At 44.0% G+C, this 27,094-nt stretch overlaps 1 protein-coding gene across 2 annotated transcripts in view; it reads left to right on the plus strand.

Annotated features, from left to right (window-relative positions):
- The window catches only part of FAM3B (FAM3 metabolism regulating signaling molecule B), a 259,570-nt gene that overhangs the window by 100,066 nt on the left and 132,410 nt on the right, over nucleotides 1–27,094 (plus strand). Inside the window, exon 2 of one of the 2 annotated variants that reach the window (XM_086935435.1) lies at nucleotides 16,848–16,991. The exons of the other annotated variant lie outside the window; for it this stretch is intronic. Within the exon in view, the coding sequence (XP_086791561.1) occupies nucleotides 16,848–16,991 (144 nt within the window). The remainder of the gene's footprint in view (nucleotides 1–16,847; nucleotides 16,992–27,094) is intronic. 2 annotated transcript variants of the gene reach the window in all.

A 27,094-nucleotide genomic window follows, 5' to 3' on the forward strand; every position in this document is an offset into this window, starting at 1 on the left:
TTTGGCGTATGTTGGGGACCATTCCTGTACCGCTCAGATCTTTTCAGGATCCATTTGAACTTACTTATCTGATATTATAAAACTCGAAAAAGGTAATTTCAAAATGACGCTTTTCAAGTTTAATGTATATGGGATGATTCTGCTAATGACAAAGATCCCCTTTCATATGTATTCAATGCTGTTCTAAAGTTGTGAAGATATATAACCAGAAAGGTATCCCAAATATTCAAAATATGTTGGAAGGCATGCACATCTATGCAGCTTAAAGATGGATATTGTGATGGTACATATACCTGGATTTAAGAATAATAAATCTATGCTTACCTAGATATACTTTCCTTCATGATATTTTTGAAGTTGATATTCTGTCTATGGTATGTTTGTAACACATTATTTAGCACTCTTTATTCTGAAAGGGTACCTTCAAGTTAATTAATGAAATATAAGCCTTTAACAAGGAAGTTCCTAAACTGTACAGAAACTGTGCGAGACATTATATGTCTGTTCTCTGAAACCATAGTCAATGGCTGTATTTCCTAGCAAATATCTCCAGAGACAAGGGGTTTGCCAGTAAATCTGTGGATTGCCCCTGCCGGAGTCTTGGTCTTAATCCTAATCTTTCAAGTTGGCTTTATTGAGTATCTATGAAGCATCCAGACACCACTATCCCCTAGCGCAGTAATTCTCCTAGGACCCCTGGCGGTAGCGGAATGCCATTTCGGGTTTGCGGGTTGCAGATGACTCATCAGTTTTTCTGTATCGCCAGACAGTTTTACGCAAACTGGTCTCCTTTGCCAATTTGTTGTTGCAGCTCACAATGTAATTCGTTTTATTTATTGATTTATTTATATACACAACTCCGTTTGGCCGCATTCCAAAGTTTTCTACCCCCCACCCTGGCCCTCCCCCGCCCCGCCCAACCACCTGTAGCACTCCCTCTAGGAGCCGCTACTGTGTTTTCGTCAGCATAAAATCCTGGAACCAACAGGACTGCCCGCTTCAGACCACTCACAGCTGAAGAAGGCGGCTCCATGGCCGCTGTGAGCTATGCAAGTACATGTAACAAAGAGTATGTGGCTGTATCTGATATATGAGTACCGTATTGGGCACATAGTTTCTCCTGGGCATGCAAGGCTACACATAGACATTTGAGGATGTGTCAGTGTAGAGACATCGCTGTTGTAGGGCACGCGTGACTGCTTTTGACATAGAATGGTAGTATATCAGTGCTTCTGCTCTACGAAAATGGGTCGATCAGTGGGAGGCAAAGTGGAATCAGAAACTCTGCCAAAGGCACTCACTTGGTCTTTTCATACCAAGACATTTATCCAGTAAACATAATTAATATTGCATTAGTAATGTGACTAGCACATTAATTGCCTTTACAAGCAATGTGCCAATCAAATTAAAAGCGCATAATCAAATAGCGAAGTTATTAGCTTGAACAACTAAGTGCTCTGCACAACAATATCAAAGTGTGCGCCATCAAAAACTGTGCCCAAAAAATAAGCATAAGAGAGCTTATGCTCTAAAATGTGCCCATGCTAAGTGTTCCTGTACAGATGAGAAAAGTGAGGTACCTGCCAATAAATCCAAGTGTTCTAAAAGTGTTTTGCACAATACGAGCAATTCATGTATAGAACCTAAAAGTATTTGGGATCCTTTTAAAACATAACATTCTTCTGTCAACACTGGAAGAGGAATCAAGGTGTTACACGAAAATACAAAGAAAACATTCTCCTACTTTATGCCCGGCACTTGCATCTTTATAATATAAATACATCACCATTTTCTCTCTGAGCATTCATTATATTAATGTAATCTTTCCTCTGTAAGTAAAATAACAACTTCAAAATATACTGCATTAATTCATCTCTTTGCACAATACTTTCTGCACAAGCATCAGGCTGGAAACAAGTATGGCATAAATATAGACAGTGGTATGCTGTCTGTGACTCCCGCTCTGGGAATCTCCTAATGTGAGCATTTATGTTAAATGTGTTTTAACGGTTTGTTTTAATACTTTCTTTTTGAGGATTTTAAGACCCCCTGGCCCCCCTACCTTACTTCCCCGGTCCGCCGCAGCAGTTTGCCGATTTTTGAAGCTGGTCCTTTCTGCTCATTTCCTGGCACGTTGTCTGTCTTCTGATGAGGGTCAGCGCTCTAGTGTTTTATGGCCCAGCCTATTTAGGAGCAAGCTGGGCCAGACACGCGCAGCGGGCGCACCTCTAGCACGCCAAAGGCACGCCTAAGGCAAGCTCGTCTGCGCCTGTCCGCCCCTACCTGCGCCTTGCACCAGAACCCCTGGTCTTTTTTCATGGGACACAATGAATCCTTTAGCCTATTGTAAAAATCAGCTCCTTGACTTGCGGTGGCATAGAAGGTTTGCAAAACTGGGAGCTGACTCACCTGACTAGGTCTTTGTTTGCCCTACCTGTAATTTTCAGGTACCTCCCGCTAAAGTTAGTCAAACGCCTGCCCATGGACCCCCCCTCCCCCACCCCTCCAATAACCCTTTGGAGAACTCCTTCTCTGGATACTTAAAGAATTCCAGATCCTTGATTAAAAATAAAGTTGAATTCTGGGATATTGTCTCTTCCTGAATGCCAGACTGGGTTTTCATTACGGAGACCTTGGCCAAGGGTTGTTCCGGCCCTGACCTGGTTTATGCAATCCCACATAGATACACTCTGTCACGATTTGATAGAAGTTGGGTGTGGGTTAGGCATTCTGTACAAGAACTCCTACATCTGTTTCATTGAGCTGCTAACCCCACTATGCCCCTATCAACCAATATTCTTTACACAAACAATAATTCCGACAGAAAGTTTTGCTGGAATCTTATCTTATCCCCCTTCTGGGCCTTGATCATCCTTTACCAAGGATTTTACAAATTGCATAGACCCTTATTTGGGAAAACAAAATTTGACTCTCCTGGGAGATTTTAATTTTAATTTAGAAAATATTTTATGTAAAGCATCACAGACTCTTATAGAAACCCTGGCATGCTGTGGCTACCAAAATTGGTCAAATCTACTAACCATGAGGTGGGACATACACTGGATTGCATCTTCTCTTATGATCCCCGCCTCACAGTGATGGAACCTCTTCAACTCTCTAGGTCAGATCATTTTGCTGTTCCTTTTTCCTTTGTGCTTCCCCTACTACTCAACACTCTGAATAAGGGGAATAATAAAGTACTTAAAAGAAACTACAGTCTTATCAATAAGGAATCTCATATCGGTGCCCTTAGTAACCAGCATTGGATCAGTCATAATGGCGCCTATTTGGAATCTACAGAATATTCTGACTGACTGATAACATATATTGAATACCTTGCCCCCCTCAAAGAACCTTATGTAGGCAGAAATAAGCCCAGTGCCTCCAGGTTTTCAGAGAAGTTGAGAAAGTTAAGGTAAACCTGTCCCAGCAAGTGAGGATTTGGCAGCGACATCTTGACCCGATCGAAAGATATTATCACAAAAAGAAGCCATCGCAATACAAAATATCCATCAAAGAAGAAAAATCATAATTTTATTCTCGAAAGACAGAATCGCTCAAATCCCCTAGGGAACTATTTAATGTGATTAACTCTCTCTCTACTCCTCCTGTTCCACCATACAATGACAGATCACAGGATTTCTGTAATAAGATTGCCAAATATTTTCAGAACACTCCCGCGCCGCACGGCCACCAGCTGTAGCGTGTGCTACTCCCTCCCGCTGCCGCCCTCAGCCTCGCTGAGCCCGCCCCGTGGACCCCGCCTCCCCCGCTGTATCTCCCGTCCTTTGTCGCCTTGCTGCCGTTTTTCTGTTGTTGACTGCTGTACTTGTGTGCCCCGTCCTTGGTCTCCTTGTTATTACTGTGTAACTGTTAAATATATATTTTTTCCTCCCCCTGCGCCGATCACCTCGCTCTGCCCCTGTGACCCCCGCCCCGCTCCCCGCTTCCCGCCGCCGTGCTCACGGCCACGCCCCCTTTGCCTTCTGTGCCCTCCCCACTCCCGCCTCCCAGCTGCTCCGCCCTCCCTCCCACTTGGCCATATATGGCGACTGCGCGGCACAGGTGAGCGTGACCTGTTTTCAGGACACTCCCGCGCCACACGGCCACCAGCTGTAGCGTGTGCTACTCCCTCCCGCTGCCGCCCTCAGCCTCGCTGAGCCCCCCCCGTGGACGTTGCCCCCCGCTGTATCTCCCGTCCTTTGTCGCCTTGCTGCTGTTTTTCTGTTGTTGACTGCTGTACTTGTGTGCCCCGTCCTTGGTCTCCTTGTTATTACTGTGTAACTGTTAAATATATTTTTTTTCCTCCCCCTGCGCCGATCACCTCGCTCTGCCCCTGTGACCCCCGCCCCGCTCCCCGCGTCCCACCGCCGTGCTCACGGCCACGCCCCCTTTGCCTTCTGTGCCCTCCCCGCTCCCGCCTCCCAGCTGCTCCGCCCTCCCTCCCACTTCGCTATATATGGCGACCGCGCGTACGCGCAGAGTGCACACGCAGCGGGCGCGCCGATTGTGCACCGAAGGTGTGCCAAAGGTAAGCCCGTCTGCGCCTGTCCGCGCTTGGACCGCGCCCAGCGCCCAGAGTCACCAGCCCTCCCGCCGGACCTACGCCGCCGATTCCCGGGTTGCAACCCGAGCCACCCCCAGACGCACCCACGGACCCTTCTGCTGCAACTCCTGCAAGTTCACCTGCATCCGGACCTGCACCACTCCAGCAGTGCCCAAGACCTCGACGAGCAACAGCAGCAGCCACCTGAAGTGCATCCTGCTCAACACCCGCTCCGTCCACAGACACGCCGTCGAGCTCTGGAACCTGCTCGACACCACAGCCCCAGATGTCGCCTTCCTAACGGAAACCTGGATACACGCCTCCTCAGCGCCCGACATCGCCATCGCCATCCCGGACGGCTACAAGATCATCCGGAGGGACCGCGTCAACCAGACAGGAGGAGGCATCGCCATCATCCACAGGAACTCCATCCGCATCACGACCAACACCGACGACACCCTCGCATCCGCCGAGCACCTGCACTTCCAGATCCACACCAACCCCAAGACCACCCTCAGAGGCACCCTCCTCTACAGACCCCCGGGACCACGCACACAATTCAGCGAGGACATCGCCGACTTCGTCAGCCCGCATGCCCTCCCCTCCGTTGACTACATCCTCCACTGGGACCTCAACTTCCACCTGGAGAACAACAACGACCGCAACACCACCACCCTGCTGGACAACCTCGCTAACCTCGGACTCAAGCAACTGGTGACCACCCCCACCCACTACGCCGGACACACACTCGACCCCGTCTTCTCATCCAGCAAGGACATCACCTTCAGCCACGCCACCGGACTCCACTGGACGGACCACAACTGCGTCCACTTCAGCTTCAAAAGGACCACGATCCACCACCAACAGCAACAGGTTGCACGCAGAAGCTGGAACAAGATCACAGCCGACGAGCTCGCAACTTCCCTGAGCAAGAACCCACCCACCAGCGCAACGAACCCCAGCCAAGCGGCCACCAACCTCACGAAGTGGATCAGCGACTGCGCAGATGACCTCGCCCTCTGAAGGCCCCGCTTAGCAGACCCGGCAGCAAGAAAGCCCCATGGTTCACCGACGAACTCAAGAGCTCCAAGAAGAACTGCAGAGCCCTTGAGAATGCCTGGCGCAGAGATCCAACACCGGACAACATGACTGCCCTCAAGCTCGCCACCCGAAAACACCACCAACTGATCCACACCACCAAGAAAACTGCATTCAAGGAACGACTGGACAACAACGCACACAACTGCAAGGAACTCTTCAACATCGTTAAAGAGCTCTCCAACCCCAACGCCGGAAACAACGACATCACCCCTTCGCAAGACCTCTGCAACTCCCTCGCTTCCTACTTCCACAACAAGATCTCAGACATACACAACAGCTTCAGCACTCAACCGACGCACGCCACGACCGAACCACAGCCCCCCACCGCCACCCTCCGCGCCTGGACCCCGATCAGCACCGAAGACACCATCCGCACGATGAACTCCATCCACTCCGGATCTCCGACCGATCCTTGCCCTCACCACGTCTTCAACAAGGCCGACGCTGTAATCGCACCCCACCTGCGGGACATCATCAACACCTCCTTCAACACCGCTACCTTCCAGGAGAGCTGGAAGCACGCCGAACTCATCGCCCTACTAAAGAAACCATCAGCCGACCCCACCAACCTCAAGAACTACCGACCCATCTTGCTGCTCCCGTTTCCCGCAAAAGTCATCGAGAAGACCGTCAACAAGCAGCTGGCCGCCTTCCTCGAGACGAACGGATCCCTCGACCTTTCGCAGTCTGGCTTCCGGGCCAACCACAGCACCGAGACCGCCCTGATCGCAGCAACCGATGACATCCGAGCCCTGCTCGACAACGGAGAAACAGTGGCCCTCATCCTCCTAGACCTCTCCGCGGCCTTCGACACTGTCTGCCACCGTACCCTAGTACAGCGCCTCAGCAACGTCGGAATCCAGGAGAAGGCTCTGGAGTGGATCATCTCCTTCCTCGCTGGAAGGACACAGAGAGTCCGCCTCCCCCCGTTCAGATCAGAAGCCACCGAAGTCATCTGTGGCGTTCCTCAAGGCTCCTCGCTCAGCCCAACCCTCTTCAACGTCTACATGAGTCCCCTCGCAGCCATCGCACGCCAGCACAACCTCAACATCATCTCCTACGCCGACGACACCCAGCTGATCCTCTCCCTCACCAACGACCCCGCCACCGCCAGAGCCAACCTACACGAAGGGATGAAAGAGGTAGCCGAATGGATGAAGAACAGCCGCCTGAAACTGAACTCGGACAAGACAGAAGTCCTCATCCTGGCATCCTCACCCTCTGCCTGGGACGACTCCTGGAGGCCCCCCGCCCTAGGCAGCGCACCCAAACCAACAGACCACGCACGCAACCTGGGCTTCATCCTGGACTCCTCGCTCTCCATGACCAGACAAGTCAACGCCGTCTCCTCGTCGTGCTTCAACATCCTATGCATGCTACGCAAGATCTTCCGGTGGATCCCCACCGAGACCAGGAAGACGGTCACCCAGGCCCTCGTCACCAGCCGACTGGACTACGGCAACTCCCTCTACACCGGAACCACCGCCAAACTCCAGAAGAGACTCCAGCGGATCCAGAACGCCTCAGCACGACTCATCCTGGACATCCCCTGTCGCAACCACATCTCCGGACACCTGAGAGACCTGCACTGGCTCCCGGTCAACAAGAGAATCACCTTCCGTCTCCTCATCCACGCACACAAAGCCCTGCACAACCAAGGCCCAGGATACCTTAACAGCCGCCTCAACTTCTACGCTCCCAAACGCCAGCTTCGATCGACCGGCCATGCCCTCGCCGCCGTCCCCCGCATCCGAAGAGCCACCACAGGGGGAAGGCCTTCTCCTACCTCGCCGCCAAGACTTGGCACTCCCTCCCGACCCACCTCCGCCTGACCCAGGACCACCTCGCCTTCAGGAAGCAGCTCAAGACCTGGCTGTTCGAGCAGTAGCGGACCCCCCCTCCCCTAGCGCCTTGAGACCCTCCGGGTGAGTAGTGCGCTATAAAAATGCTTTGATTGATTGATTGATTGAGTTAATTTTATAACCGTCCTAAATCAGATGAGACGGAAGTCACATTGTCGGTCTTTCTTCCCCTGTCTCATGAGCAAACGATCTTTAAGGGGGATTTCCATCCACGCCTACTTTGGAAACTTCCCCCCCTGAAGTTTATGAAATTAGGAAGGGAGATGATTGTCCCTCACCTAACGTCCACGATTAATCTGGTCATCTCATCAGGGCTTTTTCCTCTTAACTGGAAAACAGCGGTGGTTAATCCTTTACTAAAGAAAACCAACCTGGACCCTTTTGAACCTAAAAATTATCGTACCATTTCTCTTTTACCAGTCCCTGCCAAAATGCTGGAGAAGAACCTAAATACCCAACTAAGCACCTACCTGGAACAACATCGCCTGCTTGATGGCTCCCAATATGGCTTAAGAAGTGACCACAGCTCTGAGATGGCCCTAACATCTGCAGTACACAACATACGTACCCAAGTAGATGCTGGGCATACTTCTATGTTAATACTTTTGGACAGATCTGCGGCTTTTGATACCATCTCGCCAACAAGGCTGATTAACCGTCTTCATGAAATTGGGGTATCAGGCTCCGCTCTGGAGCTTTAGTTCTCATTTCTCTCAGATTGGTCACAAAAAGTAAAGATGGAGCAATTTTATTCTGACTCCATTTCCACCTTCTGTGGAGCTCCACAAGGTTCCTGATTGAGTCCCGCTTTATTTAGCATTTATGTCTCTCCCTTGGCCAAGGTAATCAGATCTTTCAAGTTCGAGGCTCTGTCTTATGCTGATGACACACAAATAATTGTGTCCATCACAAACAGCATTGAAGCACCCGTAGCAAATTTTAAAAGCTGCTTGTGGGCCGTGGCCGATTGGATGATAAACAACTATTTACAACTCAATAGGGATAAAACTGAGGTCCCTGTTTTTGGCAGCCAACAATCTATATGGTCACATTCCTGGTGGCCTGAAATACTTGGACCTTGCCCCTGTCCCGCAAAGAATCTGGGTGTTATAGTCCACAGTTCACTTTCTTTCGACCCCCAGGCCAACAGAACTGTTTCGACCTGTTTTGGGGTCATCATGATTTTGAGGAAGATTTTTCCATGTCTTTCTCTCTCTTCTCGAAAGCAGGTGGCCGTTGCCCTGATCTTGCACAGGCTGGATTATTATAATGGCCTCTATATGGATATTAACAAGAGATCCATTCATAAACTGCAACTTGTACAGAATGCAGCTGCAAGACTTGTGATGGATCTTCCTAAACTCCACTCGGTCTCTGCAGCAATTGGCAAAATACATTGGCTTCCGCTTGGAAAGAGAATTCTGTTCACGGCCCTATGTTTTGTTCATAGGGCTCTTCATAGTCCAGGTCATGAAGGGATCAAAAGACTCTTTCAACGGTACGTCCCCACCAAACAGCTGCAGTCTGCCAATTAAAATTGTCTGGTAGTCCCCAGGTTTAGGAGGGCTAGGTGGGGGTTGGAGAGCCTTTGCCTTTGCCGCCTCTAAGCTCTGGAACACTCTTCCTTTATCGATCTCCTGTCAAAAGACCCATCTACCCTTTTGTAAATTTTTAAAAACATGGCTCTTCGAACTTTAATATCTAAAGCTCCATCTCTATTATTCATGACTGCTTGCTCTATCCTTATTGCCTTGATGCCTTCGGGCAATGTTTACGCTCCATCAGAATATCATTCATTCATTCATAAATATAATAACTTTAGAAAATGTACTTTTGTGCAAAAACACTCTGCAGATTTCTGTCCTTGTAATGTTACATCTTTTTAGCTAGGGAAAGGTACAATAGACTAGAGAAAGAAACACATGCACATGTATCTGTTTTGCATGTTTTAAAAGCCTACTGTGTTAACAACTACAAATAATGTCATATACATTTTTATTTTCTGAATTAGAGTTCTCAAGTACTCGGGCAGACTTTTTGAATTGAAGTAAACTTAAGAATACCCTTTGAGTCCCAAACCCTTTTATTAGTGCTCGGAAAATCAGTGCATAGGTCTGCTTTGCACGAGTTTAACACATTCCAGCCACTTCGCTTAAAACATGGTTGGAGTCATAATGTTCCAACCAGAAGTGCTAAGGGCGAAAGAATTTGTTTTATTGTGATCTATATTATCTATTCTGTTCTTTTGCAGTGTTAAAGGGTGTCCCCTTCAAATACATTCCTTTCGACTTAACCTTCATATTTGTGATTTCATAAAGTGACTTAGTGACTGTAATTCTATACCTGCGTTCCATAAAACAGCCTAATAAATATTTATGAAAATACATTGTAACAATTTTGTTATATTTCTTCGGAGCCTAACTCGTTAATCATCCCTCTGCCTTAGGGCTGATTAAGATTTCGGCAGACAGTTACTTCGTCACAATGGTGCCGGATATCCCGTCCGCCGAAATATAAACTCCACAGGATATTATAGGATTCATATATCAGATATCCGGACTATCAGGGATATCAGACCTTTAGGCTTATCTACTGAACCAAATTTATGAAGGGAGAGTAAAGGAATCTTAAGGGAATCCTGGCTAAGATATGAAAGAAGGAGTATTCACGGCTTTCGAACAGTCATAGAAAACAACGACGGCACCAGGCACTAATATTCCACAGAGCACCTCCTCAGTGTCGAGACCTGGAGATAGAATTTGACATCAATGATACATTTGCCTGGAACCGTTGCAACCTTTTGCTCGGTGTCTGTGCCATCAGCCTTCCCTACTGTGATATGTGATTTTGAAACCCTAAAGAAGCACCACACCTGAAGAAACACCACCTGATAGCTCTGCTGCAAGCCAATTGGAGATATCACTCAGTTGAGCTCTCCTCAGCTCATCCTAGTGGGTCTTTTAGTGAAACTCACAAAATGAACCAAATTATAAGCCATTGAATGGGCAGTGTACTTAGAATGTAGAAGGCACTAGACCGTGGCACGTAGTGTGAAATCTAGTAATAGGCTTGTCAAACCACAGAACAAAGAAATTCCTGTCGGACATTAACTATTCATTTGCATACAATTAATTTAATTCAGACTATTTGCCTATTTGGTGATCGGTCAAAAGACCTGACTGGATTTTACTATGCGGTGAATGAATGAGTCCAGCCATGGTGTTTCTCCCAAGACACATGCCATTCGGATAGGAACTTAATACCATCTCAGCTATGGAGGAAGTGGGAAATTAGTTCAAGATACCTAGGGAGACTATAATACAGTAAATACTACTAGCAGGTTTTTTCTGAGTCTGCCTCTTTCCCCACAAATCTAAGGAATTGTATTTAACTTACCAGGCAACTCGAACTCCATTGAACTTTGAATGTGAGTTTAATTTTTGCAGACCTGACTAGGAAAGGGTGAAGATCGATCATGTTGAAGTATTTTATGATGCATGTCGGGTCACTTTTATTAAGTTTCTTCATGTCGGGTCACTTTTATTAAGTTTCTTCATGTTGGGTCACTTTTATTAAGTTTCTGAGGTATCATTTTTGTGTTTCTAGGGAATTGCGTGGCTCTGATGGGATTAGGGGTACATCTATGAGTAGGCGTATGACACTCACTCAATATCAAAGCACTATTCACACCCTCCATTACTACATTGCAAAATTTTAACTGTGAAAGAGACCATTTTTGCCAGTTTACTCTCTTGAATACAGCGAGTACCTTTTTATCACAGAAATAAATATGACCTAGTGATAAACTGATTAACTTAAAGAAAGTGGCTTTGCTTTGACACGCGAAGCACATGTGTTCACTGGGTTTTACAGGCTATCGCTTATACCACACATGAACAGAATCACCAAAGCAGCCAGTTTCCATTTGTGCCGACTATGCATATTCATTAGGATACCCTTTGCACCCTTTTCAGTAGACTTCCTGCCTCGGGCCATGCCGCTGGGCTCTTGCCCAGTCTTTATCATCGGTACTCGCCCAGTCCATCTGACTCACTCTTGTTTAGATGGTTTATTTCCACTTAAGCTATTCAGAATTAATACACTGATTTAGGCATACATAGATGTTATACTGAGGACTGTCATGGTTGAGAGATGGTTTGGAGCAGCAGATGGACGACATGTGCACAGGGTTTTGCCAAGAAACACCCAAGGGCTTAGGAAGATTAAAATAGAAACATTCTGGGAAAGGTGTAGCCAGTGCATTGAACATAATGTGATAACAAAAAAAATAATCTGGCAATTAAATAAGGTAGGATTCTGTACTGAGGAAGAGGTGTGGTCTATTGAAAACTTTAGAATTGAAAGTCTGATGCTCAAAAATCTTCCGCCCTCTTAAACCAAATTATATGGGCCCTAAGCCAGAAAATGTTCTCTGCACATATGTGAATTGAGGACAGAATACAGATTGGGAAGGGGTGCTAGTCCTACTCCTGGCATGCTCCGAGCCTCCCTCAACTTGACAGTCAACCAAGATGGGACAACCCTATTTCTTTTAGACACTGCTCCATTTTTGATTGTCGACAGTTAGATGGGCATCATATATTAACTGGTGCTACCAGGTGAATCGCTAGTGTCACCGCCAATTCCCCTTCTGAAAAGATTCAGCAGTGAGACCTTGTTTGCAGCTGTACCATTCAGGAGGTGTCGGCTTGTTGACTGACAAGTTGTGAAGTGACATGATTCTCAAGGTCATCATGCTGACGTCACACCAGCTTGGGGAGGTTGGAAGATGTGCAGATGGGATGTCCCCCAACTATGTCCAATTTCCCCCACCCGGGTAACCTACCCAATTCCCAGGATATATCCTGTGCCCACATTGCAGACGTACTATCTTCCCAAAAGTATTCAAGATGATGGTCATACAATTAATATTGCTGGCCCTGTTCTCATGCAGAATTCACTTACAAGACTGGAAAATGCAACAAATTCTCTGTCAAGAACTATAGACCAATTCTTTTCATTTGACCCAAATTAGTTTCTGAATTAGGACTACTTGGAGGAGGACCAGGTAAAACATGGTAATCGGGAGCAAATTGTTTGCTCATGTATGCAAATCAGCTTTTTTTGAAGGAATTAGTTCCTTTGTGTGTGTGAACTACATTTGTATTGCTGGTATTTGGTCTTCTCCCTGAACGTCATCAATTTTGCGTGTGTAAATGTTGTGATGTTGCTATTCCAACTCTTTCTCTACCCACACGCAGTTCAAGCTGGTGTAAGTCATTCACTCTCCATGCGTTTAGCCCCCCCCCCCACCCCTCACCCCTGGTACAAGTTATGCATATACAGCATGTTAGGCATGCTCGCTTTGTAACTATTTTAAGCCTGGCCACAGCTAACAGTGGGGCAGTGGCTCAGCCCACTTTACCCATTGGCTTCCTTCACTTTGAGTGATGACAATGCCTGCGCACATTTTTCCCTTCCTCCTAAATATAGTTCCTTTCCCATAAAGTGTTCGTTTTAAATGTTATACATTTTTGTACATCAACTTTCAATTCCAGCTGCTTATTTTGCTTGCACTTCTTTTTTAAATTTGTTATAAATTTCTGCCTGTGATTACAAGAGCCTCATCGGGGAATGTTTTATCAAGTGAATGATTTTTTTGGTGAGTAAATTCTGTATAAGAATAAGGCGCCCACATTTTATAGGAAGTATACAAAAACGCGATGAATTAATCTCAGCGACTGGTAATTACTTGGTCCACATCCCAATCCATCAATGTTTTGCTCTCCATGCTTCCAACAGTTTGTACCCAACTATATGCAAATCATTCTTGACCCTGCTCCAATTGGAACAGTCTATCCCGAACTGCCAAACCAGTTCCTCCCTAATTTAACCAACAAATGTTTACTCGTGTAAATGTCTAAAATTGTTTAGCCATATGCAGTACAAAACAGTCATCTAAAATCATTTGTATTGTAGAACAGCTTTTTATTTGTCCTTATTTCAAAACAAATAGACAGAAAAAATGGTTTTCTCTCTGTATAATTAGAAGTCTTAATTGTAAACTACATGTTTATAACTAAATTGGTTAAAATGGCCACAAACATTCCACCTTCTGGCCACTTCAGAGTGAAACAGAAATCAGAGACTGAATAATGCACATTAGTTAAAACAAAACTTAAAAAATGCCTTGTAAAAAATTGGTCATGTCAACACGGATCCAGTAGCCCTGCACGGGAATACCAGTCTGGTGACTTTAGAAGTTTTAACTCCATATAATTTACTGGTTGTGAAAAGCTTTAGAAAATACTCGTCTTCCTGCAAGCACTATTGATTCTGTGCTCCAGGTATGCTTTGTTTGATTTTCCTTAACACACCTTCTATAGGGAATTTCTAAGGGGAAATACAACATTCAGGATTCTCCCTTTATACCATCTCTCCTTCCCATGACCACTTAGCACAAAAACATTAGTGATTAAGGGGTGAACGGCTTGTCGTTCTGCCAGGTGACAAAGTAAATTAACCCCCCCCCCGATTTAAGGACTGCCCGCCACGTTTACATTTTAAAATGGGTACCAAGCTGGCGATCATTTAAAATTAGGGCACCCGGTTTTATGGTATTTATTTATTTCTTTAACATTTCTGTCTGTATTTATCCATATTTATTTGTTAGTCATTTTTTCTGTAATTATCCACATTTGTTTGTGTTGCAAGCAAAAGAAGACGCTGCAGCTAGTATTTTTCCACATTTATTTAATTAGACAATGCACGCTTGAACTTGGTTGTTATAGGTTTATATATATATATATATATATATATATATACATATATATATATATATATATATATATATATATATATATATATATATATATATATCAAATTAAATAAACACAATACATTCAATTGAAAACTTTGCCACTGTAGGACAAGAACATGTGTATTTCAAGAGACTTTGAGGACATTGAGGCTCTTTCTGATTGTTTGACACAACACTGCTCCAAACAGTTTTCTTTCTATTTTCAAAAAGAAAATCCCGAAACAGAAATTCCCTTGCTATTTGGGTCATCTCCAATGGCAAGGGATGGGGGCATTATTATTATTTTACTGTCCCTTACAGCCAGGATTTACCTGGTGGGGACAGACAGTAAAATAGTGGCTAAATATCTGCCCATTCTGATTAGAAGGACTGACATATAACTCTTTTGCCTTTATCATTCAAAACCTAATTATTCCTCTTAATAGACGACCCCCTTTCTCAAGCCTATAAGGAACAACCTTTCTATCAGTTATTCTGTGAACTTACCCATGCTATTACAGTGAAGCACCACCACATTCTTACTATAGGGTTTTGTCGGTAAAGCTCATGTATGATGAGTAAGAAGAGAAGTCTCGAAATAATGGTGAATACCAGTAAATAATCGAGTTTTTAATTCCTCGTCTCCCTTCCTCTTCTTACTCTTCTTACACAAGTGCAAAAATGCCAAAGCAGATTCTGAGATGCTCGGACACCCTTACATGACACAACACTTTTACACAACACTTTTATGCACAGCCAGTTTTTAATTGCGTGCTACTAGTTCAATCTACTGAGGTTCTGAGTTCAAGATCCTTGAGCCAACAAGCATGAAGGAGAAGACAAGTCCCAATTGAAACAATCCTTGTAGAACTTCCCCCTCCTATTGGTATATTCCATTGTGCCAGTTTCAGCTGTTCTACTCAACTCACAAAGCCTATGAATAAGTGTCCAGTCTCATGCCCAATTTCTATCGAACTCGCCGGGTGGGTGCAAGTTCTCCCATTGATGTTGCTGTCTGTTAGTGACACCACTTGCTATTGTCATGAGAGTATCCTCTTTGGAATCCACAGTCACCAAAGTAGGTGGTGATCTTGCACTTGGGAGCATTGAACACAGTTGCTTACATTCCCGCTTCATAAAGGAGAGCCCTTCAGGCACGAAAGACATGTCCTTCACATGTACACCCAGAAGTAGGATCTGTGAACGCCATCCACCTGTAGCAAGTTTCAGGTCACACATTCTCCTGCTCCTGGATTGTAACCATAGCGTGACTGCGGCCAACACAATGCACTCACTTTTCCTGTTAGGTTTGTTACAAGCTTTTTGCACCCTGTACCTCAAGGAGGGGATGGAGGCAGGGCAAAATCACACCACTCTCCTGTATTGGTCATAGGTATAGCCGTACATAAGTTCAGTGGTATTGTTTTATATGTGTGTCTAAAGCAAATTGCCACTCGGATCCTATCTGCCCGAATCTGCAGAAATTTGAGCCTGCGCTGCAGCCACGAGAGACTTATCACCAATTATTACGGTGCAATCTGGTTAGGAACAATTGTTTTCTCAACTGGCAATTCCCTGATGGTTTTTTGGGATGCCTCTTTAGGAGTGCTACCATTGTTATTTTGTGGATAGCAGTTGGTTTAAGCGTTATCTGCTACCAAGCGTGTTCTCTTGTACACGCAAATTCATGTATGTGTTCTGTGCTCGTAGTAATGTATCAATTGCCAACAGTGGGTTATCCCTTGTATGTATCCTTTGCACACTAATCTTCACTATTTTCACGAGCCACTTGCACCGCATCATTTTCTTTAGAGCACCTATTCTGATATCGATGCTTATAAGACATATATAAAATAAAAGTATGCATCATACAAATGATTGTGTGTGATCCTTTCCTTTTTGAGGGCGCATAGGCTGGAAGCTTTCTCAGAGGGAGCCATTTGCTTGGACTATTAATGCCCAGGTTCCTAGTGTCACAGGGCGACCCCTTATCTGTCTTTGGTTTCTTATGTAAAGTCCTGCTCACAGAAGTAACTTGTAGCAAAAAACAAGTTATCTTTCAGGACAACAATAGACATTGGACCTGCGCCCCGATCTGAATATTGCTGTCTATGGCAAGCTATAAACCTGGGGCTATGGTTCCGGATAATTGTAAATAATAATAATTGGTGTTATGCTCCTATTTATATGGTATTGTGTGGGTTAGCTCAGTAAATATTGCAGTTCTCTCTGTAATTGTTTTCATATTTGTGTATGCGGTACAACAAACTTTGTTACTCCTATCCGTTGTTTGGATCTAAAACTGGCCCACGTTTGGTTTGCACAATGTTGACTAAGTTAATACTTTATGGGGTAAACCTGTAAATATTAGTTTATATGTTGTCATAATTTCCTCAGTATTGTGTCAGGTAACTCTGTGCACTGCATAATTTGTAGATTACAGTATTTGTTGAAACAGTACACATTTGGGTCTGTTATTTTCACCCCGCTGTACGTTATATGGATTAAACCTTACTTTTTGTCATTTGGTGATTTACAGATTTCTTGAAAGCAGTTGGTCTGCTTATCGCCTCCAGCTGTGCTTGGTACTTGGGCTACCTGTTTGCTGAGGTGCTTCCCGAGAATACAGTCGAGATGGCCATGAACAACCTACAGAACATCGCAGAAAAACCTGTCGTACGAGGTGAGGAAGCCTATCCGCCATCTCTGTAGCTGCACTCACGCTACCGTCTTTCCACACAATCTAAAATGGCTTCTTAGCGCTCTTTGGATACCTAAGTTGTGAAGAAAGTTTCATGTACAAAACAGATCCCAGATACTGGTCCAGCGAACCCGAAACTATGGACCTACCACAGCTCAAAGCATGCTGGGTAGCAGTCATCTTCTGCTGTTGCCACTGGGGGTCACATGTGGGAGCAAGAGTGTTCCTGAGAGAGTACCCAGTGCAGAGACATCTTAAGGCTGCCTGGGACCCTGGGCAAGATATGTGTTGGGGACCCATGGGCGGAACAACTTTAAACTTATTACCCCCTTTCAGCCATTGTGATGCCTAACAATACTGACTTTATATATGTTCATAAACCTTTATACACGAAAACAGCCAAAGACACAAGCTGGCGGGTGTCTGCCAGTCATATAGTACCAACAGAAAGCATGAACAAAGCCTTGATAGAGCAATTTGTTGGAGTTTGGATCTTGATATTTTTTTTAATTTTTTTTTTACTTGCAACAACATTTTATGTAGAATTTGTCGTCTAACCTGCTTGCTGTTCCCATTATAGGAATAACATGCTAAGGATGATTTGTTAGGAGTTGAATGGATTAGCACATTATATTAAAGACATATGCACCTAGCGCTTGTAATTGTAGTTTTAGTTGCCAAATATTTGTAATCACAAACATAACACCCTTCACTCCTGGTGTTCTTGCTGCTGCATTGGAAACCAAGGAGCTGCTCTGAGGCTTTTCATTATTCCATTCACCCCTTTTCCGATTTTGAAAAGCTTTGAGTGTATCAAGGCACTTCTTCTGACACTTCTCAAATACTTAATGAGCCCAAATGCTCTAGACAAGTCTCCAGTGACCCAATTCTGTAGTTGAAAGTTAATCGGGTTGTTTCTTGTATTATAATAAACTTCTAGGCACATTATTTTTTGTTTAAATCTTTTTAATAACAGTTTTTCAGATTTTAAGAAAACATACAGTCAGAGCTTTGCTCTTGCATCGTTTAGAAAAGAAACAAAAAGTGGTTGCCAATAACATGATGCACAATGTCCAAACTTAACAGGAAAGACAGATGCGTGAGTGATGGCGAGCATATCAAATCGTGAGGCAATATCCCTAGACAGGGCGGAGCAGTACTAGTATGTCGCACCAGTGGGTGACATATAGGTGAGTTAAACATATTGCAGTTTGAATCCAGCTGGGGACTTAGGGTACAACAAAATGAGGACAACATAAGTCAAGGAGGAGAAAGGGGGGGAGTCGCTTGAGACCTGCTGCCGCATCTAGTGTAGCCAGGGGGCCAAGGCTGCCAGAGACCAGTGGTAAAGAAGTTCTGGAACTGGATCTAGGGGGCTAAGTCAGCTGGGGTGTCAGTGCTATTCAACACTCTCGTCAACTGGGGGTGCACCCTGAGTTCCATCCCCGGGCAGCGCATTTGGACTCCCGGGTGATCGTATCCTGGAGTTTGGAAACCATTGTATCCCACTGAGGCGCCAAACTTCTAGTCACATTATGAAAGTCCATATGAAAAAATAACTATTATTCCACTAGTGTGCAATTAGTGTGTATTTTCCCTTTATAATGAATTAGTTGTTCAGCTCTCAGACTATCTTACATTCCCCGAGTTTGAGGGAGTAAGTCCCTCGGCTATCTTCCAAGGGTACAGGTCAGACTGGGCTCCAGGACCGGCCTTAGGCATGTGCAAGCTGTGCACCTGCACAGGGCCACCAAACCCAAGGGGCCACCACACCAATATATATCCTTAATATATTTATCCTCTGAGGATGGATACATATTTGTGTGGCGGCCCCTGGCAGGGATTTGGCGGCCTCCGGCTCAGTTCCACTTCTAAACACCCTGACCCCCCCCTCTTTACCTCTTTACTGGCCTCCGCGCTCTGCCCTACCCGGACCCCCTCTTCCGGGGCCCCCTACCTACGCTCCCTGCCCAGGGCCACCATGACCCTAGAGCCGCCCCTGTGGGCTCCGTTGCAACGCAATTACTAATAAATGAGTGGTTTGTACTCTCCTCTGTCTGACCGACTCTTCATTATTGGGAAGGCATAGAGGTGGTCCTGAGGGACCTGAATGATTCTTTATTGAGTAGCTTGACCCATCCTTCTGAATGGAAATGAAATGGTGCATGCTTCTGTAAAGCTTGCTTTTACCAGGGGACACAACACAACAAACAGATTGAAGGGGTTTTAAAAGTGGGAGCAGGTGATGTCAGAAAGCACTGACAGAGTTTTAATTAACAGCACAAATAAGAAATTGGGGAACACATTGTTAAGAAGAACAGATTGCATTATTCTTTGTTCCAATGTCAGCTTTTGCTGTCTTAGGCCACTCTCCCCCTTCTCGGCTTGTTCCATCTCAGCTACTTGCAGCAGTTTTACTAGAACTCTTTTAGATGGAGGTGGAGGGGGCTCAATAGTTTTAAACCTCTACATGCAAACCAGTGAGCACCCGCCCCCCCCCCCCCCCAAATCAGTGTGAGTATGGTCAGTGCTGGATTTGCTGCAGTTTCCTTACCTCCTTGTTCTATGAATGACAGTAATTGTTTACGTTGGAGTTGTCTCTGCCTGTTGACATTTGGGCAGTTAGTTTCTTGTTGCTGCTGTCCCTCAGTTGGCTTCTCCTCTCCCAACCCTGCTTTGTATCCTTGCACCAACTGGGCTTGGACTTTATACATTTGTGACTGTTTATTTAGGTAATTCATCGTGGCACCCTGTGATGCGTGTTATCTATTCTGTGTGGGGCTGTTGTTGAGTCTTGTTCTGAGAGTATGACCTCTGTGGACCTCCACTTAATCATTACTCATATCTGGGGCCCCCAATGAGCTATTACTGGAAGCCGTGGACTCTGGCTTAAGCAATTTAGATGATTTGAACCACAAAACCCTTCACAAAAATACCGAAAAAGGCATATATCAAGCACATAACCTACACAAATGAACAAATGAAAGAATATGTTTCTTTAATCCACAAAGTCTAAATTTTCATTTTATTGCGAAGGCTTTTCTAAGTTAAACTGAGGATACTTACCGTCCATGCGTTGTTCTGTTTGATGAACTATTTGCATTGCTCCCAGTAATCAATATGAGGGTATCAATTTATTAGCCACCAATGTCAAATTCTTTAACATTTACTGAATATTTGAACATTTTAAATTTTACTTTTTGCTTTTTTATTTATATACACTTTATTGATCTATTAATATTATTGAATTTTCCTAGCAGTCGCAGACTCTCTGAGTAGGTGTTACGGACCCCATGGGTCACCGATCCGCAAATTAAGAGCTAATGCTCTAGTATCAAGAAGTTGTTTTGTTTAGGTATTTAAGATATAACGCCTTTCTAGATGGTGTGTGCAAAAGTGGCTCATAAAATAGGAAGATGATTGAAGACTGTGAAATAAAGTAAGAGAAACAACAATGCGAGCGTACACAGCTCCCTGCTGCCTTTCGGCTAGGTTCATGTTCTATAAATACCAGATAAATCAAGGCACGCAATCTTCCAAATAAGAATGATTAATTTGAGTTGCAGACACGCTTGAGGAGCTGCCTTGACTGCAGTCTATTTTAAAATTATTTAAAGATTTAATTCAAAATTAACTGAATAATGCTGTAGCATTTTTTGTTCTACCTTTAAAATAAATATATATAATTAATTTATTTTTAACAGAAATAATTCTTTTTTTATATATTTTTAGTTAAATAAACCTTTTTCCTTTTCTCTACGCTTTGCCATAAGATTCCACAGGCGGGGTGTAAAAGTTTATTAAACGTTATAATATTTTTTTAGCGTGGAATATTAATCGAAATTAATACATGTATTTTAAATGTAGAACAAAATAAAAAGTATTCCAGCACTGTGCACTAAATTAAAAGTAATGTATAGCATCAATGAAAGTAATATAATCATATTTTAATAAAAATGTGTTTTATTAATTTGTACATTCATAAAAGGTTAACATATCTCACGATTGAATAACACTTATTTTTTATTTGTAGATTTTTTAAAATATTGAATTATATTTATTTATATTTTTTAGATATTTTACGTACTTACATTTAATGTTACTTCATAAGGGGTTTTATTTTAAGGTATTCCAGCAACATTGGAGGGGAAAGGAGTTAGTCAGACGGTGGCCTTATCATCCCCCAATCTGTAGTTTGTTAATCAAAAGAATAAGGTACCCTTATACATTCAGGACTCTCTGGAAATGCTCCTGCTAAGTTTCAAAGCACAACTCGAAAAAGAGGAAAACATTTTAGGTTTAGAAAGGGTTACTCACTCGTCATCAAGACACTCACGCAGAAAGGTGGTATATCAGAGTGAGCTCAACCTTATTGAGGGAGATATTGTAGGGATTAGGGAGTGTTAACATTATTTAGGGTATAACCCACAGGAATTGATTTATTTGGGGTTACCCTTATAAGGTTAAAAACATCAGAGGGAAGCATCTGTACAAAAAGGGATACTTCAAGTTAGCTCTGACCCTAGTGTTCTTTGTCTACATGTTGCGGCAAAAGAAATAGCCCAAAAGGGCCTATAGTCCTTCTTCAGAACCATAACTGTCCCTAACAAATACATTCCTGACATCCACTAGTGATTCTCTATATGTAAAACAATGTCATGATGGGCACACAGCCCTGCCCCTCCATAGTCCTATGTCAGTGCAGTGTTTGTGTACAGGGTGACTGGTAGTAGGGAGGATAGGTTGCAACACATTCACTATCCTGCACAAACAGCCTTAGGCTTACGTTTTCGCCATAAGAGCTGCTAATAACACAGAGCCATTAATAAAGAGCATTATATTGAAGACTCCTGGGTTTCAGCAGCCTACACGGCTGAGAGAATGATCTAGCCTAACTGGGGATCAGTCACTGGTGGCACTCATTTCCTTTAATGGTTGTACTGTGGCCAGTGCACTTTAGTTTAATAGCCACTACAGAATTATTTTATTCGGTGACCCAGGCTACGTGGCAGGAAGGTCGTACAAAAAAGTTTTGTGGTGTACTTGAACTTCAGGATGGGCGCATTTGAAATGTGAAACATGTTGCTTTAGTTAAGAAACTAATTTGAAACTGTTCTCATTAAGCTCTTTAAGAATTTATAAAAAGTGTTGCTGTGATTTAGGAGTTATTTTTGTTATTACTCTGTACTCTGAGTTTTTCTGTGTGTTTTCTCCATTCCTGTGTCTGCATATGTTTGTTGCCTATTACCTCTTCCTTGGGATAAAGAGTAAAGAAAATATTTATACATGAAGTATCTCCAGTGAAGTTGAATCATCCCCGTGCTTTAAAAGATGCTAGGTCACCTCAGAATGTTTTCTAATATACAATTTTGTCAGACTTCAAATAAGGCATTGCCACTAGAAGGCCCCAAGGTATATTTTTCCTGCAAAATTCAGTAATTATTTTACTTGTTTGGAAAATAATGATGTTGATGGAGATTTATCATCTGTTGAAACCAAAACTCTAACATATAGTTAGATATCACCATGCTTACAAAGAGCATATTATTTCTACTTATGCACAACATCAAAGTTGTATGTGTGAGACGGAATATTGCTCACTCATACAACAAAGCTCAGATTTATCATAGAGTTAGGTATTACCATGCTCAAAACACCACTCTCCACCAGGGCATACCTTCTATTATCACTCAATAAAATGGGTAGAGATAGAACTCCTTACATACATCCAATCCTATCCAACTTTAGCACTATTTGGCTACTACAGCATTAACAGGACTGGCCACACACATGTGCATTGTCCAGGCAATTGACATGTGTGCCATCCCAGATGATGTGTAAGCAGTTCAGTAAAATTCTTTAGTTCACCCATCGATTATCAAGCACTTTTTCCAACATCTTATTGAAGATGACATATTCACCTAGCATTGGAAAATATCCTTTCATGTTATTGATGGTACACCATCACAAGCTAAATCAGACTACAGTCTTCAATGGAATTCTCAGAACCAATTGAGAAAACAAAGACAAGCAACTAAAGGCATATTTGACTCTGCTCCCATATGTGTTGATAAGGTACATATTAAATTTGTTAAACTAACAAGGACTCCCTGTTTACAAGGGAAATCAATATCTATGTCTGATGTTCTCATACCTTATGAATACAAATGCATCATACCGTTAAAGAAACACATTAGAAAAGCCTTATTTTACCGATAGTTGAGAATTAAATTGAAGTAGATTGTATAATACTTATACCTTATAAGTGCAGAGACTTTCTATTTGTGGGATGCCTTAAAGCCTAGGAGTCTCCAACCTTTTCTGTAATAAGAGCTACTTACTCTCAATGAAAATGATCTAGAGCTACTAATATTGTTAGTGTTGGAATAATGAATGCACCAGACAAGATTACATTGGTGGCCACCCTATGTAAGATTACTTGTAGCAGTCCCCTCAGCGCAGTTTTGCTAGGAATGATCACTTCAATGCATCACATCTAAACAAGGTTGCCAGAAGCAATGTAAGAAGGCTTTGCCAATTTTTGCCAATCAATTTGGATTACCTCTACATGGGTAACAAATAGCAGCCATAGCTTCAACCCCTGACACAAAGGTAATTGCATTAGTAATATGTTTCCCTCATTGCCACACGATTTATCATTTAAATATCAGTTTCATATATATTTTAGAAAATCGACCATTTACCTTCAAACAAGCTTAAACATTCTGAAAAATATACACTTTTTTTGTGACAGATGAACACATTTCAGTTTTGGTATACATATATTAATTCAACCAAGCAAAAGATTCAAATTTAATAAACTAGACTGCACACAGTAGAGCTAGTTTTAGGTAGCTGGAGAGCTACCAGTAGCCCACGAGCTACTTGAGAAGTACATATTGGTTGTACAGACCTGTAAGACATATTGAACGCCCAATTGAAAATTGGTACACTGGGCAAAGTTGCTCCCTATAATTAAGTAGGGTGTTTTTGGCATTGTTGTGAGGAAATATGAATTTTTATGGTCAATTATGTCCCCTATCGTAGACCCCGACGGCTCCATGTACGTGCTTCAAGTACATGTATGTTCCCTCCACTTTTAGCTATGAAGACGCAAATACATTTGCGTCCAACGTTAACATGTCTTCTTTCAGATCCACCATGAATGGGTCGAATATTCCGCTCCTAAGTGTGCCTTGCCAACGTCTTTACATGGTGCACTTTGCACGTTTTCCCCTGGCTCAGGCGAGTTAGGCCCTGATTTCTGTCATCGAGTCTTTTCCTGCCTTCTGTCTCCGGATGCTGCAGCCTGGACCTGCATCTGTATCCCTGACCTTTGTCTTACTCCTTGCGCGGCTAGCGGTGCCAGGCTCGGCCTGCTTGCCTGCCAAGACTGTATTTTGCCTTCAAGTTATCTGCTCCGCTCCTCGAAAATACATTCCTGTCTAGTAGTTTAGGTAAACATCCTTCCCAGCTGCAGAGCAAAGGGCCCGGCCTTTCTGTCTCCATGCAAGTAATTCATTGCTCTCGTTACCATGGTAGGCCTATGGCCCCCACACTACATGTAGACACGTAGACGCATATACACGCACTAGCAGTCAGTATAGAATAGCCTCTGCCCGAGAGACCTTTCCCTCTAGATAATACAGTTCCTCAAACACCAGATATTAGATATGGTTTGGGATTAGGTTGTTCTGACACCCCAGACTTCTGTCTCCTCATGTAAGGCTAAAAGTCAAGTTTCCTTCACCCTCCAGTTCCACGTCAATTGTACGTCATACTGCTGCGCGCGCATCCCTGCCATGTATTTCTGCTGACACTTCAGGATTCTCTTATGGATCCACCCATTTGTAACACCTTTATGTGACGTTTCTAGTACACGCCTTTGTGCACACCTTCTGTTCCGCCTTTTTCATTACGTATATGTTTTCTTATCTCTCCTCTCAGCTGTTACGCCTTCTGCATCCATCGCCACTGTAATGCATTGACTATATATATGATAATCTGTCAATAAAGTATTGTCTATCCCTTCCTGAACCTTCGTGGTGATGGAATATGATTGCCTGGTTCGAACCAATTCCTTTTTAAGGAATAAAACCCCTTTTAAAACCTCAGATGCCACGGACTCTGCCTCTTATTTTTCCTGAGTTATTCTTATTGAACTTTACCGCATAAATTAAGTATAGGTAATTTATATTTACCACATAATTGGCGCCCGAACAGGGACCCCTCCCCCACCTTACGCGCCGGCGGTGCGTTGCAGGCCCGGTCCCCTGCCACAGCCGGACGGACAACTACGCGTACCCGCAGGATTTCCTGTATCTCCCTCAGGCCAACGGAGGTGACTGAGGCTGCGATCGACACCAAGACGAGGCGGTGAGGAGTGCGGAGGATCCCGACCAGAGCCTAGCTGAGAGAGCAAGGTCCGAGGTATTCAGAGGCCCACCAGGTTCCGAAGTCCCGAAGTACCTACGTCACGAGTCGAGTCCAGTCCGGTCCAGTCCAGTGTCGAGTTTCCGAGGCCTTCCGTTCCGTGCTTCCCGGTGAGTACCGTTGCTGGGGACGCATCTAGACGAGCGCATTAATTTGTGCCGGTCAAGACGGGTTTGGGTACACAGATCCGGTCTGCACTGTTTTAGCGGTGTATCTGTACTGTTTAGCAGTATATCCGGTCTGCACTGTTTTAGCGGTGTATCTGTACTGTTTAGCAGTATATCCAGTATGCAGTTAGCTAGTTTTATTCTAATTATTATTGTTCGTTCTTAAAAATGTTTCAGTGTGTTTTAAATGTCGTGGTATGAGTGATTGTTCGATCTTCATTATTGTGTTTATTGTATTAACTGTGTTCAAGTTCGAGTAAGTATCAAGTAGCAAGGTTCAAGATGCCTTTATTTTCCAAACTAAGACAAATAAAAACTAGAAAAGGGATACTCGAGGAAGCTGTTCCCATCCCACCCAGGGACACTCCCGGATATTTTATGTACCACAAGCACGGCCTAGATGCCGTATTATACCTTGACTTGTGGGTGGACTATACCAAAGATTTAGAAGAGAATCAGAAATGGCCCGCTACGGGAACGTGGGATGCCGACTGCATCATGAGAGTAGAAGAAGCATTATGGAAAAAGAAAGCCAGACAGTCACAGAAGGATGCCATTGAATTATGGCGTAAAGAATCGCATAGACGCACAGAGAAAGCACTCAGAAAAGCAGAGAAAAGTAGAGAGGATTCAGACAAGGCCCGAGAAAACGTATTAGTTGAGAAAGGTATACGAGTTAAAGCAGAACAAGTAGACAGACAACGAAACACTCTTATGAATGGTATGTATCCTCTTCTGACCGAGGGTTTACCTAAGGCCACCCAGGAAGTACCAAAAGATCTGCCACCTCCATTACTCCCGACTAAATTACACCACAAGACCGCAAAGGACATATTCCTTTCTTCCTATTTAGACGATGTAGCCCCCGAGTATGTTAATGTTCCGCCGCCACGCACACCACCTGCTGACGGCACCCCACCCCGAGATAATCGGCACCCGCTTCCCCAACAACAAACTCCTCCTCCCGGTCCACATCCTGCGCCCGTTCCCCCAGCCCCAATCCTTCCTGCACCTATTCTTCCTGGCATGAATCCACTAAATCCCTTTTTGCCTGGCACCTCAGGAGGTGCGGTAGGAGGTTTCCAGACACCGCTACAAACACATCGATTGACTTATAGGGATTTAGCACAACAACGTACACCTCAAACAGCGAGTTACGACATACTTAAAGAGCCTCTTACAGACTGCAGATATGATCCAGTACCCGGTAAAGACGACAGAATGATGCTATCATCAGTACGTCTACGACGAGTTGCAAACTATTTAATGTTACTACCAGGAATGATTGAGCATCTAGACAGAATATATCTTTTTGTCCAAACGGGGCAAGGCCCTGACAGTATTGGCGAGGCCATGGCACATCAGAAAGTTGACACTCAAAGAATGATATTACGTTTCTTCATAAACTGTTTGATAAGAGACCAAGATAGGCCTGGCGTAGACCAGGAAGAAATGAAAGCACTTAACAAATGGGGTCAGAATATA

The sequence above is a fragment of the Lissotriton vulgaris genome, chromosome 8, assembly GCF_964263255.1.
Source record: "Lissotriton vulgaris chromosome 8, aLisVul1.2, whole genome shotgun sequence".
Lineage (NCBI taxonomy): Eukaryota > Metazoa > Chordata > Amphibia > Caudata > Salamandridae > Lissotriton > Lissotriton vulgaris.